Below are 14066 nucleotides of genomic sequence, written 5' to 3' on the forward strand. Positions count from 1 at the left end.
TTATCATTGGGATTCTAAAAATCAAACATAATTATTGTTTGAGTTCATTTTTTTACTTTCTAGAAGTCCCACCAAACTATTATCGGCTTTGCCATTGTACTATTCTATGGCTCGCATGCTCCCTCCTCTCTTTATTATCATTGAGATTTTAAATTGGAACATTATTCTCATTGTTTTTTTTACTTTTAAAAGTCCCGAACCTTTAAAAATTAGAATTGTACTTTTAGAGTTTATTATCTTGTTTCGTTTCATTTTTATAATATCTAGAAGTCTCGTCAAATGATGTCACTTCAAATGATGTCACTGTACTCCTTTATATACCATTGTTTAGTTCTAAAGATACAATTATATTACATATATTTATGTTATCAATCTTCACCGTTCTAATTTGGTTCTACCACAGTCTAACGGCTTTGAATTTATTCTTCGATTAACGTGATAATTTATATCCTTTAGAATAAATATGGCACATTCTTTTCGAGTTGTCTTAACAATAAAGATTTCTACGTTTTTTTATGTCTGTGATGATTTTCTAAAGCTATCTTAATAATATATATATATATATACATATTTGGCAAAGAATATTTACATATTTATTATTGGTATTATATTTTTGTTACAAATTTTATTTTTTAGTTTATTTTGGAACCCATATTTTCAAACGAAAACATTTTAATTGTATCGCTTAAGGTGTGCACCTGGCTAGCTGCTGTGCACATGCCATTGTTCCTTCTGTTTGTTGACGTGCATCGTCCAATTCCTGCTCATCGTGCAGCCGCGCGGCTCGACCCGATGCTGTGGATTTCCGTTGCTACTATACATTATAGCCTAACTAATTTAGAACCTAACTTAAGTTTAGGAAATCGGACAAAACTATTTTGAGTCCGTTTGCATGTAAAGGACCTAGTTAGAGATTGATTCTAATTCAGTTAACATGCCAAGTTTGTGTTAAATCTTAGACATTGAAATCTATGCCTCTTACAATCCAACGGTGTAAATAATTTATATTTTCTTCGATTAACGTGGGAATTTTTAACCTCCACGGTGAACGTGGTGCCTTCTTTTCGAGCTGTCTTAATAATATAATAGATAGATGGTGGATCTAGAGCATTCTATCAAGAGCTTCTTCAGAGCCTCGCTAAGCTCTCTAGCGGTGGAAACATGATCGCTGTGCACCTTCTGAATCATCTCTTCAATGGCAGAAAGGGCGTCGTCCACCTTTTTCCTCTCGTCCTCGATGGCACGACGCTTAAGGTAGCGTTTGGTTGGAGGGATATACCGGGATGGGATGAGATCATCCCATTTTTAGATGTGTTTGGTTGAGAGGCTAGAAGGGATGGAATGGCTCTAAAAGGGAATATTCCTTCAATATTCGGGACCGATTCATCCGGGAAAAAGAGGCGGACCGCGCCATCCCACTTCCGCCTCGCGCCTCACTCGTCTCGGCGCGGTAACCCTCGCGCCCCACCACATATTTTCACCACTTCTATTTTTTCCCTTCGCTCTTTTCTCTCATCCTCACGAGTCCGTTTCTAGGGTTAGGGTTAGTGGCGGCGGCGGAAGCGCACGAGGCGGCGGCGCGAGCAGGGCGCGGCGGCGGCGGCGCGCGAGCAGGGCGCGGCGGCGGCGCGAGAAGGGCGAGGCAGCTGCAAGAGGATTGTATTGGAGCTATTGATGGCACACATATTAGAGCCTCTGTTCGTAAGAATGTGGAGTCCTCTTTTCGTGGTAGGAAGTCCCATGCCACTCAAAATGTAATGGCGGCCGTAGATTTTGATCTTCGGTTTACTTATGTCCTGGCTGGTTGGGAGGGGACAGCACATGATGCTGTAGTTTTAAGAGATGCTTTGGAACGTGAAAATGGCATTCATGTCCCACAAGGTAATAGATTACTATAGTTTATCAAATTCTCCATGACAAATGTTGATATTTAGGAATGTGACCAACTTATCGATCATATGATAGGAAAATTCTATCTAGTTGATGCTGGATATGGAGCCAAACAAGGATTCTTGCCTCCTTTTCGTGCTGTCCGGTACCACTTGAAAGAGTGGGGGAATAATCCGGTGCAAAATGAGGAGTTGTTCAACCTTAGACACTCATCCCTCCGTATAACGGTTGAACGTGCATTTGGGTCACTAAAGAGGAGGTTCAAAGTTCTAGATGATGCCACTCCATTCTTCCCATTTCGAACTCAAGTAGATATTGTTGTAGCTTGTTGTATTATTCATAACTGGGTCATAAATGACGGAATTGATGAGCTTGTAGCTCCGTCTGATTGGTCAAGTGAGGACATTGATGAATCGTCAACCGGCCAAGCGAATGAACATGCATTGATGGTTCAGTTCAGGCAGGGTTTAGCTGATCAGATGTGGGCTGACCGTAATAACCATCATGGAGTGTAATATGTAGCTATGCAACTTGTATTTCTACCTTATTTGCTACATTTCATTTGTATTATGAACTTCTTTATTTATTTATTTCGTGTGGACAGCTTGTTATAGTCCATTTGCCAAATCTCAGTTGTATGGATAAATGTATTGTTGTATGCTGAATTTTTGGTTTGATGAATTGATGAATGTTGAATTTTTGGGTTAATATGTTGCTGGATGCTAATATTCTGGGTTGATATGTTGGTGAATGGTAATTTTTTTGGGTTGATATATTGCTGAATGGTCATTTTCTGGGATGATGTGTTGGTGAATGGTAATTTTTTGGGTTGATATATTGCTGAATGCTCATATTCCCGGTTGATATGTTGGTGAATGGTAATTTTTTGGGTTGATATGTTGCTGAATGATCATTTTCTGGGTTGATATGTTGGTGAATGGTAATTTTTTGGGTTGATATGTTGCTGAATTCTCATTTTTTTTATTAGATATATTGCTGAATGGTTATTTTCTGAGTTCATATATTGTTGCATGCATATTTTATTGATATATATATTACTGAATGGACATTTTTGTTTTATTTTATGATAGGTAGGAAATGGACAACAACAGTGGCAAGGGAGGTCAGCTATGTCCTCTTTCATGCTTTCTCACCTAGCTAATATTGTTGCTGGTGGCACAAGGACCTCATCTGGTTTCAAGGCAGTCCATCTCAATGCATGTGCTAGGGCGGTCAATAAAAGGTTCAATAGTACTCTCACGGGTGAGCAAATTAAGAACCATTTGAAGACATGGCAAAGAAAGTTCTCGAAGATAAATAGGCTTAGGAAAGTGAGTGCTGCTGGTTGGGATGAGAAAAACTTCATTATTACTCTCGATGATGAGCACTATAACGGTTATATTGAGGTATATGTCTTATTTTCTGGGTTCTTTGCTTTATTTTTATAACTTTTTATTGCATTTGCTTATACATTAACTTTTGTTTCATGAAGGATCACAAGGCTGATGCGGATTATTTTAACAAACCTCTTGCACACTATGGTGAGATGCTTACAATATTTGGTAGCACCATGGCTACAGAAAAGTATGCAAAGGACTCAAGTTCAGTCCTAGGAACAGAGGATGTCCAAGATGACAATGATGAAGAAAATGATGGTCCTGCCACTACTGATGATCGTGCGGAGGCATCATCTGCAAGTAAGCCAAAGAAAGCAAAAACACAAGAGAATGAAGATGGTGGGCTGATTGGTGCATTCACTAGTGTTGGTGACAAGCTTGCCTATGCTATACTAAAGGTCGCCGAGCCGGACAATAAGCTTCCAGAAGGTTTATTTGACACATTGAAAACCCTTCCTGGTTTTGAGGAGGTCCATAGATCATTTTACTATGCTCATTTGGTTGCCAACCCTCACATTGCTAGAGCTTTCGATAGACTTCCATTTGAAAACAAGATTGGTTTGCTATGTTCATTAGTGAAAAGTTCCCTGGATCAACATAGGCTTCTTGGATGAGTTGGATAGTTCTTTTGGTGTTATGTGTTGTTGGTTGGCTTATTTACCTATTATATGTAAGACTTTAAACTGCCAATATGTTTGAGGCAGAGAACTTACTAGACTTAAAATTGCTATCATGTGCAAGAATTAAATGTGCTATTATGTGTAAGACCTTCAGTTGCTAATATGTGTAAGACTAAAATTTGCTATTATTATGTGTGGCTTGTATTATATGTGCACTGTGGAGCTTATACTGTTGCAGCAATTAGTATGGGCATACATGAAGTTTTATTAAATTCTTTTAATAACTTATGGAGCTATATTGTTTGCGAACAAATTCACAATGGTCATTTTCAAATAGTGTGGTGTTCATGAGTAGGTATTATTTTGCACTGTGTGGTATTCATGACTAGTTAAGGGTAACCTCACCAACTAATATCAATAGGTAACCCTATCAAGCATCCCACCTTCATCTCTCCATCCAAACAATGTATAGGATCATTCCATCCATTATATCCCTCAAACCAAACAAAAAAAACAGTGCTCGTTCCATCCCTGTAACCAAACAAAAAAAACAGAATCATCCCATTCCAAAAAAAATAGGGATGGACCTAACCCATCCCACCCTGTTCCCAAACCAAACACTACCTTAAACACTACCTTATTCTACAAGAATTCCTCGAGCAAATTCTTCGCCTTGATCCTCTCCTTCTCCTCATCCGCTGCCATGTACTCCTTCGCCTCCATAGTCATCCTCTCGATCTCCTCCTTGCTCAGCTGACTCTGTTCCATGACCCTCATCTGGTTCTTATGCCCGTTCACCTTGTCCCTCGCAGAGACCGTCAAGACGCCGTCGGCATCGATGCTGAAGCACACAGACACAGAGAGCTTCACTCCGGGCTTTGCTTTGCTGTGAGCCCCCGGAAGTTTCGATCTCGCAGAGGAGAGTGTTCTCACTTGCTTGTGGCCTCTCTCCTTCGAAAATTGAGATAACAATACCTTTCTTGTGATTGGGCTGGATGGAGATAGTATTCTCCCTCGCCATGACGGGAATCGGGGTGTTCTTTGGTATCATCACTGCCATGGCGCCTCCGGCCGCCGCCACGCCGAGCGAGTGCGGCGTGGCGTCGAATAGGAACAGGTCCACCAAGCTGTCGTCGCTGCCGAGACTGGCCATGGTGGCAGCACCGCACGCCGCCGCCTCGTCAGAGCTGATGTCCTTGCGGAGCTCCTTCCCGTCGAACAGGTCCTGAATCAGACGGCGCACGCGAGGGATTCGGGTTGATCCGCCGACGAAGACGACGTCGTCCACGCTGCTCCTGTCCATCTTGGCGCCCGTGAGGCACTTCTTGATGGGATCCAAGCACTTGCAGAACAGGTCCAGGTTGAGTTCGTCGAACTGGTCGCGCGTAATGGTGGAGTAGAAGTCTGCGCCATCGTGCAAACGTTCGAGCTCAATGGCGGCCCAGCTCGCCGACGAGAGCGTCCTCTTCGCCTGCTCGCACGCCGCCCTGAGCCTCAAAATAGCCCTCGCGTTGCGACCGACGTCTTTCTTGTGCTCTGCCTTGAACTGAGCGACGAAGTGTTCGACCATGCGGCCGTTGAAATCCTCGCCGCCAAGGTGGGGGTCGCCGGCGGTCGCCCTGACGGCGATCTTGCCGGACGCGACGGCGAGGAGTGACACGCTGGTATGACCGCCTCCAAGATCAAAGACGAGCACATTCTTGTCGCCCGCGATTTCGTGGATGCCAAAGGCGACGGCGGCGGCCGCTGGCCCGTGGATGACGCCGAGGACGTCGAGCCCCGCGACGGCGCATGCGTGCTTGGTGGCCCGGCGCTGGAGGACGTCGAACGACGCGGGCACCGTGACCACGGCGTTCTTGACTGGCCCCCCGATGTAGGCCTCGGCCTCTGCCTTCATCTTTGAGAGCAGCATGGACGCGACCTCCTCCGCGGCGAGCAGCTTCTGCTTGCCCTTGTAGCTCGCGGCAACCATCGGCTTGTCGCCACGGCCCGGGACAACCTTGAACGGCCACAGCTTCAGGCCGTCCTGCACGGACGCGTCACTGAATCTTCTCCCCATCAATCGCTTCGTAGCTAGTAGACGGCAGGCAGTTGAATGTCAGGGCCGGTCGAAAGAGTACGAGACGATATGCAAAAAGACGGAGAAGGGGCGATACGACAACGGACTCACCGAAGACGGTGTTGGTGGGGTTCCGGGAGGCCTGGCTCTTGGCCGCGTCGCCGACGAGCCTCTCCGTGTCGGTGAACGCCGCGTACGACGGCGTGGCCCGCCCGCCATGTTCGTTGGTCACGATCTCCGCGCGGCCGTTCTGCCACACGGCCACGCACGAGCACGCCGTGCCGAGGTCGATGCCGATCACTGGACCGTGCTGGTCGCCCGTCTCTGCCATCATGAGAAATTCAGGGGAGCCGAAGCGATGGGGTTGGGGAGAGGTGACAGTGACACCGAACCACCGAGCAACTATTAAAGGAAGATTTGAGGAGAATCAATTAGGAGATGAACCGATCGAGAGCTGGGTTTGGGTATGACGCTTCGGCCTCTCAACGGATGCCCGTTGCTACCAGCAGCGTACGTTCGCATTTCGCAATCAAAGCGACCATGCATTCCACAGACGAACTCTAGCCAGCCCCGGAATACAAAACGCCGAAGATACTTCCTGGTCAGGAGATGACTCGTGTTCTGGAGCACGCTGCCTTGTTGCATGTACTTACTCCGTTTGTTGCATGTACTTACTCCGTTTCATATTATAAGGGCACCCGCAATGGTTATTTATAGGCTCTCTACAAGAGGTCCATATCAGTATATTTTTCTACTTGGAAGAGATTAAATGAAGAGAGAGAGAGCAAAGCTATCTACTAACCTAGAGATAATCTATAGAGAAAAACGAGGCAATGCATTAGAGAGCTATAGATACCCATGTAGACATGCTATTGAGGTGGTTTACTATTAATCTAGTCTATTGCTAGAGAGCACCTTACTTTACCATTGCGGGTGCTCTAAGACTTTCTAGCATTGTCCATATTCCTATGTATGTTAATGAATCTAGACACATTCATTAATATCTATATAAATGTGGATAATGCTAGATAACCTGAAATGGAGATAGTAGTCAAGTCTGTCGCCCTAAACAGCAAGGAGGTTTGGGAATAAGAAGCATTCAGGCTCAAAATGATGCGCTCCTCGAAACCTCTTTTAGATAGACTCGTCCTGGGATACATGGCTGTAGAATGAAGTGAGATAGATCAAAAACCTGGTAAGCATGTGACTTCACTGGACGTCTAGAATTGTTGTTTTAGCTTGAAAAAATGTTTTATCCCGCTCCGTAAATTCTGATGATCAGTAATGACATGCCGCTGGCTGTGCCCGACCTCATATATAACCTTGTAACCTACTCCCTCCGTCCAAAAAAAAGACAAACCCTGAGTTTGCATGTTCAGATTGTCTTTTTTTTTTACGGAAGGAGTAATGTTTACTTCCATTTTCAATGGAAGATTCATGTGAGGAATCTCTCCCCTCTGATAATTTCTTCAAAAAAAAAACATTTTTACACTAAACAGTCTAAAGTTCTACCGAGTTTTTTAACAAAGAAATTGTTTTGGCGTATATGTATGAGATTCAAGCGTAGTATATAATGTGATGCTACTACTCTAAGCGCGACACTTTAGCACGTTAATTTGGTCTGTTTCAATTACACACCGTGGCAAAGGCGTTCTAGATTGTTTATGCAGGGAAAGTCTATTTGTCCTTAAGGAATGTAGTCTAAAAAGATATTATAATTGATAAGATACTAGATCAATACTTGCTTTTTTTTTGATAAATTTGTGATATTAAGTTAAATCTGCTGTTTGATACGATAGAAGTCAAATTTATAATTACATGTTATTGATTGATTTTCTTTTGAACAAAAAATAATGATAGACGAGTCTTCGAGGTAGGGATGTAAATGGGGCGGACAAGCAGATTTTTTTAGCCCGCTTATCTCATTTCTAGTTTATTTTTTCTTCTAAATTTTATACTATCATATGAGAAATAAACTAGCAAACGAGTTTTTACGTGGGTAGTAGCGTTACTATCACTTGCATCCCTACTTCGAGGTACGATCGAAAATAACGATCTCCATCGTTCTCCCCGGCCATATGCGCGATGCTTCCCCCAGCGTGCGTGACCGCATGTCGACCGTGGGCTTTTCGAAGGAACCACGTGCAGGTGCATCCTCTGTCTGCAAACAACATCTAGCTAGCTCTCCAATCCATGCACCACTCACGGTCCACGGCACGGTTACTCTTGCAACCAAAGCAGCGAGAAGAAGGTGTCCATATCAACCGTGCAAATCCAAGCCACCAGCCGCAACTGCAGCTAGAGAAACCCAGCTAGCGAGAGGCAAATTAGGGCATGTTCAATGGTAGAGACGAGTATGTTCTCTTAAACAATACAAGATTATTTAGAGATCATATCTTTATAATAGTTGAGACAATAAAGGCTCTAATCATTAACTCAAAAAATATTCCTTTTGTTAATATTATTTCCATATTTATATCCTCATGCAACCATATTTCCATATTATAGTGACTAAGAGTCGTTGTTAAGCCGTTGTCATGCATAACAACGATGTTTTGTATCTCCTCTTTCTCTTTCCTCCATGTCAACAAGTATTCCTAATTAGCAACGCTAAGAGACCACTATTAACAACCATTATACATGCCCTTGAACCAGATCGAAGTTTGACGCCAGCCATGAGAAACGACGTGAACCTTTGCAAAATCTTACCGGCGACAACGCCTCCATCCATCGATGATCGATCACCCTTTGGCGTTCTCCATCGATCGTCTGCGAGACTGCGATGCATATATGCTGTGCCTGGGATGTGGTGGTTGGTCTCGAGCCTTGACGCAACATACGCAATCTGACGCTGACGGCCTGACGAGCGACTTGTACACGCACGTACTGATGCCGCCCCGGAAGAATTAAGAAGGACGTACGACTACAATTCCTCGGCCGGGGTTAGGTCGTGCTTGGCGTTTAATTTGTGGCAAATGCGACGTTGATTGGGCTGGCTAGCTCTTGATGATCATAACCTGCGGCACAGAGGATTATCCTGTTGTGCTAGGCTGACTGAAAGGGAGATGCCTCCCGAATCCGATGGAGGAGTTGCTAGTAGTACTAGCTTGTTGCTTATTGTTGGCGCCTGTTTCACTTTGATGCTATTTTCAACTATATTATTTTTGATAAAGTTGTCAAGAAAATATATACGTTTAGTTTGTTGTCAAATTTGATAAATGCGTAAGAAATTCTACAAAAATTTTGATAATATTGTCATCTTACCAAAATTTTGGTATTGCTAAAATTGATAAGGTTTATTTTGGCTATAATCTGAACAAGTCCTTGATGTTGATGGTTATGATATCCGTCTGATGATTCATTTTCTCGTTTTACCATCGGAGACTATATATAGGACGGTTCTGTTGTCTTATCAAGTTCATTAATAGCATGTCTACTTTGGGCTTGTTGCTTAGCTCTAGGCTTAATCAGACGTACTGTAGGACGAAATAATCAACAAAGATTGTGTGTGCTCATGTATGATGTATCAATGGATAAAATGTCAATGGATATATGATATAGTAGTACAATATAAAAGCTTGCGAAGTCGTTTTTTTTTTAAAAAAAAAAACTTGTACAATCGCATATTTGCTCCTATAGTTATAGTACTCGCCGCTAGCGGTGCAGGCTGATGACAAGCTAAACTTTCAAGCTATCCAGATCGTTCGCTTTTTTTTTTATAACCAAGAAGCCCTTAACAAGATGACACGACGATATAATCCACATAATTTTACAATTCCCTTCAGCTCCCAACAAATAACACACTTGGCGCGCCATCACGTTCCACACTATTGTTGATCATCAGACAAGCAAAGCTTTTGCAGGGTGCTTGCTAGTTAGTTGAGGCTTTACACCAACGTGACAGCGCCGTTCCTAGCTAGTAGCTCAGCTCGCTCTCCCGTTTTCCTCCCATGCACTTCGCCGTTGGTAAACTTTCGCGCAATTTGCATACGGCAATTTTTGCGAGATCAAAATTAATCTTTCCGTACCCGTTGCATACTCCTCGCCCCCACCTGGTTACGTACAGTACATAGCACCTTGCACATGCTCGAATGGAGTACTGTAGTACTCCACTCCTACTAGGGTAAACATACTAAACTCCTAGTACTAGTGTCCATCTAGCTGGAGCGTGCTAGCTAGGCCACTGCACAAAAGTTGGGTGCTGCAGCGACTTATACGAGGTGGTTACGTGTTGCCGTGCAACCAACCACGCAGTCGAAGCAGAGGGACGGCAGAGCAGGAGCTTTTCACCGTGGGGGCCACACACGGAGAGCCACTGTGTGGTGGGCCCGGTCCGAGGGCGGGGTGAGCCAGACAGACGGCAGTGTGCCGCACGGCGCACATCCACCACCCGCCGCACCGCCGGAAATTCCAGGTCCACCGTGTGCTTCGTTTTTACTGACCTCCTGGCCCCGCACGGAAATTCCCAGACGAAAATCCACCGGGGCCTCGCTTCGCTGCTACTCGCACGCGGACCCTCGCGCGTGATCCCTCGCTGCAGGTTGGGCCCCCTCCGCCGGCGATTCGCTACACCCAGAGACCCCGACGCGCGTGTCGTACCCCCCGCGAGGAAAGAATTACCCGAACTACCCTCCTCTCGCGACGCATTCCTTCATCACAAAACGCGACGAGACGCGGACCCGACCCGTCTCTCTTTCTTTCTTTCTCTCTCTCCTGTGTTTTGTCTACCACGTTCTCAACCCACGCCTCGCCTGACTCCCTCTTACTTGTCTCCGCCGCCGCCGCCGCCGACGCCGCCGTCTCGACGGCGACACGGCTGCGTGCCGGGCTGTTACGTAGGCTGCGCCTGCCTGTGAGTCCGCAGGAGCCGCAGTGGGCGGCCGCCGCGCGCCGACCGTAGGTGGGGTTTGTGGACGACCATGGCGGCGACCGCGGATCCGAGGGCGAAGCCGCCGACGGCGCACCACCTGAAGCCGTGGGTGCCCACCCCGACGCCTCGTTCCCACCGCGTGCCGTCCTTGCCGGCAGTCTCCGGAGGAGGCGGAGGCGGCGCTAGGCCCGCCCGCGATCGGCGCCGCTCCTCCTCGTCGTCGTCCCACCGACGGGGCGGCACCACCACCGACGCCGGCGCCGTAGATGAGGAGGAGGTGGTGGAGGCTTACGACGGCGGGCTAGAGGATCTACGAGCGAAGCTCATGGGCCACATCAAGGACGTCGCCGACCGCCTCCACCTTCCTCAACCGAAGCCGCAGCCTCGGTCGCCGGAGCCCGAGACGCCTCCGGCACCGGCGCCGCTCCCACCGCCTCCGCCTCCTCCACCTGATACATCTGTGGCGGCGGCGGCGGCGGCAGCCAGGCCGTGGAACCTTAGAGAGCGGAAGCGCCGTCCCTCGGCCCGCGGTAGCACGGCGGCGTCGCCCACGACGGCGTGGGCGAGACGAGCGGACACCACACGGGGTGGCGGCGAGCGACCGCCGTTCGCGGTGGCACTCGCGGCGGAGGAGATCGAGGAGGACATGTACGCCCTGACCGGCGGCCGGCCGCGGCGGCGGCCTCGGAAACGGCCTCGCGTCGTCCAGCGGCAGCTCGATGTAAGCCCAATTCCCCATTCTACCCCTCACCCCCTCCTAATCTCCTAATCACCCTCATTAGAGAAAAAAAGAACCCCATATTTTATTGCTCTCCTCGATATGCTTTCAGCCTCCGCTTAATACTCTAATCAATTCTTGTTCGCGAGCGCGAGAATAATACCACTAATGATCCAGCTAATAATAACACTAGCAACTGTCTCGTGCAGTCGCTGTTCCCGGGGCTGTGGCTGACCGAGATCACCGCCGACGCCTACAAGGTCCCCGACGACTAGCACCACCACCCCAGCACCAGCTCCGGCTGGCCAGCCGGCCAGTCAGCTCCACACTTTCTTCATCACATCCTCCTAGCTTTATGAATTGAAAAGAAAAATGTAACTAGGTTTAGTGCGTCGAGTTGATGATAGGTACCTGTGCTGTGCTTGCAATGTCCCATCTTTTGAACTTTCTCCTCCTACGAAAAAAGATCTGATCGATCAGGGCTTTGGTTTCCAGCTGATGTATTTATGCACAGTGGAGCGCATGTGTGCTTGTATTGTTGTAATCTAGTCCTAATCCATCAAAAGGCTGCCATGCCTTGCACTGTACTCGATCTCTCTTCCATCTCCCAGGTTACATGGTTTGGTGATCATCTGCTCAATGCAGTGCGGCACGAGCTGTAGCTTTTCCCGGTTCTTCGATCGCTTTGCCCTTTGTTTTTTTTTTTCCATATTTGTGTGTTCGATCTGTTTGAACTTGACATAGGTTTGATCCATGTTTATGCGTGTGTTCGTGGGGGGTGGTACACACGGTGGCCCGTAGTTATAGCCGTGGTTGGGTTAGGCTTCGGGTACTTGTGGGAATTGGTGGTTGGGTCGTTTTGGGATTCGTTGGCCCCCGCCACCTGTTGGGGTTAACGTGGGACAACCATGACGCGACGTTATCATCGTTGGAAGCTCGAAAAGGCTAGTCCAACTGTAGATTTTTTTAACCTGTTGTATCTCTCGGACGCAACCCGATCGCAAATCAGATGATGAAAACTGGAGAAAAGATTGGAGATGGGAGCTTAGTACTCCCTCCGTCCCATAATAGATGACGTTTTTAACTTTTTATTTGTAACGTTTGACCATTCGTTTTATTTAAAAAACTAGTGCAAATATAAAAAAGGATAAGTCATATGTAAAGTAATTTTGACAATAAAGCAAATGACAAACAAAATAAATAATAATTCTAAAATTTTTTAAATAAGACGAATGATCAAATATTGACAAATAAAAATTTAAAAAGACAATAATATGGGACAGAGGTAAGCACTCGTGATGCTGGCATGAGACACTACAGTTCACAAGATCGAGTGTGTTTGTCCCCAATCACCAGCATCAAATTCAAACAACGCGGTCACATTGAGGGAGAGGCAGGTGTGGCAGTACAAACCGCCATCGAAGCACGAGCCCATATGATTGGTCAGCCTCACACGACGTCCTTGGGCTTTAAATGAAAAAAGAAATGGGATGAAATGTGCCAGTGCCTGGACTGGTCGATCGAGTAGCAGCAAATGTCCTGTGTGTGTGAGCAATGTCCTGTGTCTGTGTGCGTTGCTCCTGCCATTTCGTGCCCTTAAATTGGAGGCTTGGATCTTCTGTAACGGGGCATGCGCCACGCACGGACCGACTGGAACTGGACTACTGGAGGGCTATCCGTTTTTCTTTTTTCAGTCCCGTTCGGTATGCGTAAAGCGACGGCGCCGGTACTGGGCCCAGGTGTCAGCCGTACAGGCTGCTAATAAATGGCTAGAGCGACAGGCAAACTGCACGGGCCTGTGGAGCCAAGTTTAAAGGAGGAGGCCCACATGTAAGTGTTCTTGTTCCGTGGGTTTTGTGCGGCCTTAGATAGAAATGGTGGAATCTTTCATATCTCGGGTATATGCATACGTATTTGAGGTCGATGGATAGATAGGCCATTTGTGTCACCAACCCGCAGATGTCCTCATGTCCAAGTCCTAACATTCTCTATTTCTAATAAGAAGTCTTTCGCAGTTTATTAATTCCAAACATTTTCTCTCAATTTAAAGGATAACTATAGTAAGTTGATTATCATAAGTAAAATATCATTAGTTTTTAAGAATTATTAGGTTGTGTTATACCCTCACCTTTCCCAACTCACCCTCTCATTTTCTGCGCGCACGCTTCTCAAACGGTGTGTATTTTACAAAATATTTTATATGAAAGTTGTTTTTAAAAAAATCATATTAATATATTTTTCAAAAAGAATGGACTGATACTTAATTAATCGCTAATGAGTCATTTCGGTTTGTGTCCTGAAGGGATTAGTTCTCGTCCCCAACCAACGAACGCAGTCTTATAAGTTTTTTTTTCATCCGAGGTTATTGATTTTTAGATGCAAGATTTGTGGAGTTGAACAACTTTGTTTCAATTGTGGTGGCTAGCAATTCAGTTATGCACACAGTATGAATCCATAAAAATCGTCCTCTTTGTCCTTGCTATCTTGCTTATAGGTGTTGTTCAGCAATACG

General features: G+C 46.1%; 3 protein-coding genes and 1 pseudogene across 3 annotated transcripts; 3 read left to right on the forward strand and 1 right to left on the reverse strand.

The window, feature by feature from the left end:
* Nucleotides 1-1454: 1454 nt before the first annotated feature.
* On the forward strand, nucleotides 1455-2530 carry LOC4327942 (uncharacterized; the record flags this gene model as incomplete). The annotated part of the gene is made up of 2 exons (XM_015783469.2): nucleotides 1455-1881; nucleotides 1966-2530. Coding segments are annotated over 2 exons (867 nt in total), but the record flags the coding sequence as incomplete, so codon positions are not given.
* Nucleotides 2531-2995: 465 nt separating this feature from the next.
* LOC107281474 (uncharacterized) lies at nucleotides 2996-4048 on the forward strand (annotated as a pseudogene).
* A 295-nt stretch (nucleotides 4049-4343) lies between these two features.
* LOC107275844 (heat shock cognate 70 kDa protein) lies at nucleotides 4344-6523 on the reverse strand. The gene is made up of 2 exons (XM_015788799.3): nucleotides 6078-6523; nucleotides 4344-5980 (listed from the first exon to the last, which is right to left on the reverse strand). Exons 1-2 carry the CDS (start codon nucleotides 6298-6300, stop codon nucleotides 4692-4694), a joined length of 1512 nt encoding a protein of 503 aa, XP_015644285.1. The 5' UTR covers nucleotides 6301-6523; the 3' UTR covers nucleotides 4344-4691.
* A 4129-nt stretch (nucleotides 6524-10652) lies between these two features.
* LOC4327943 (uncharacterized) lies at nucleotides 10653-12141 on the forward strand. The gene is made up of 2 exons (XM_015777586.3): nucleotides 10653-11557; nucleotides 11764-12141. Exons 1-2 carry the CDS (start codon nucleotides 10886-10888, stop codon nucleotides 11827-11829), a joined length of 738 nt encoding a protein of 245 aa, XP_015633072.1. The 5' UTR covers nucleotides 10653-10885; the 3' UTR covers nucleotides 11830-12141.
* Nucleotides 12142-14066: the final 1925 nt, after the last annotated feature.

The sequence above is a fragment of the Oryza sativa genome, chromosome 1 (genome assembly GCF_034140825.1).
Source record: "Oryza sativa Japonica Group chromosome 1, ASM3414082v1".
In the NCBI taxonomy this organism is placed as follows: domain Eukaryota; kingdom Viridiplantae; phylum Streptophyta; class Magnoliopsida; order Poales; family Poaceae; genus Oryza; species Oryza sativa.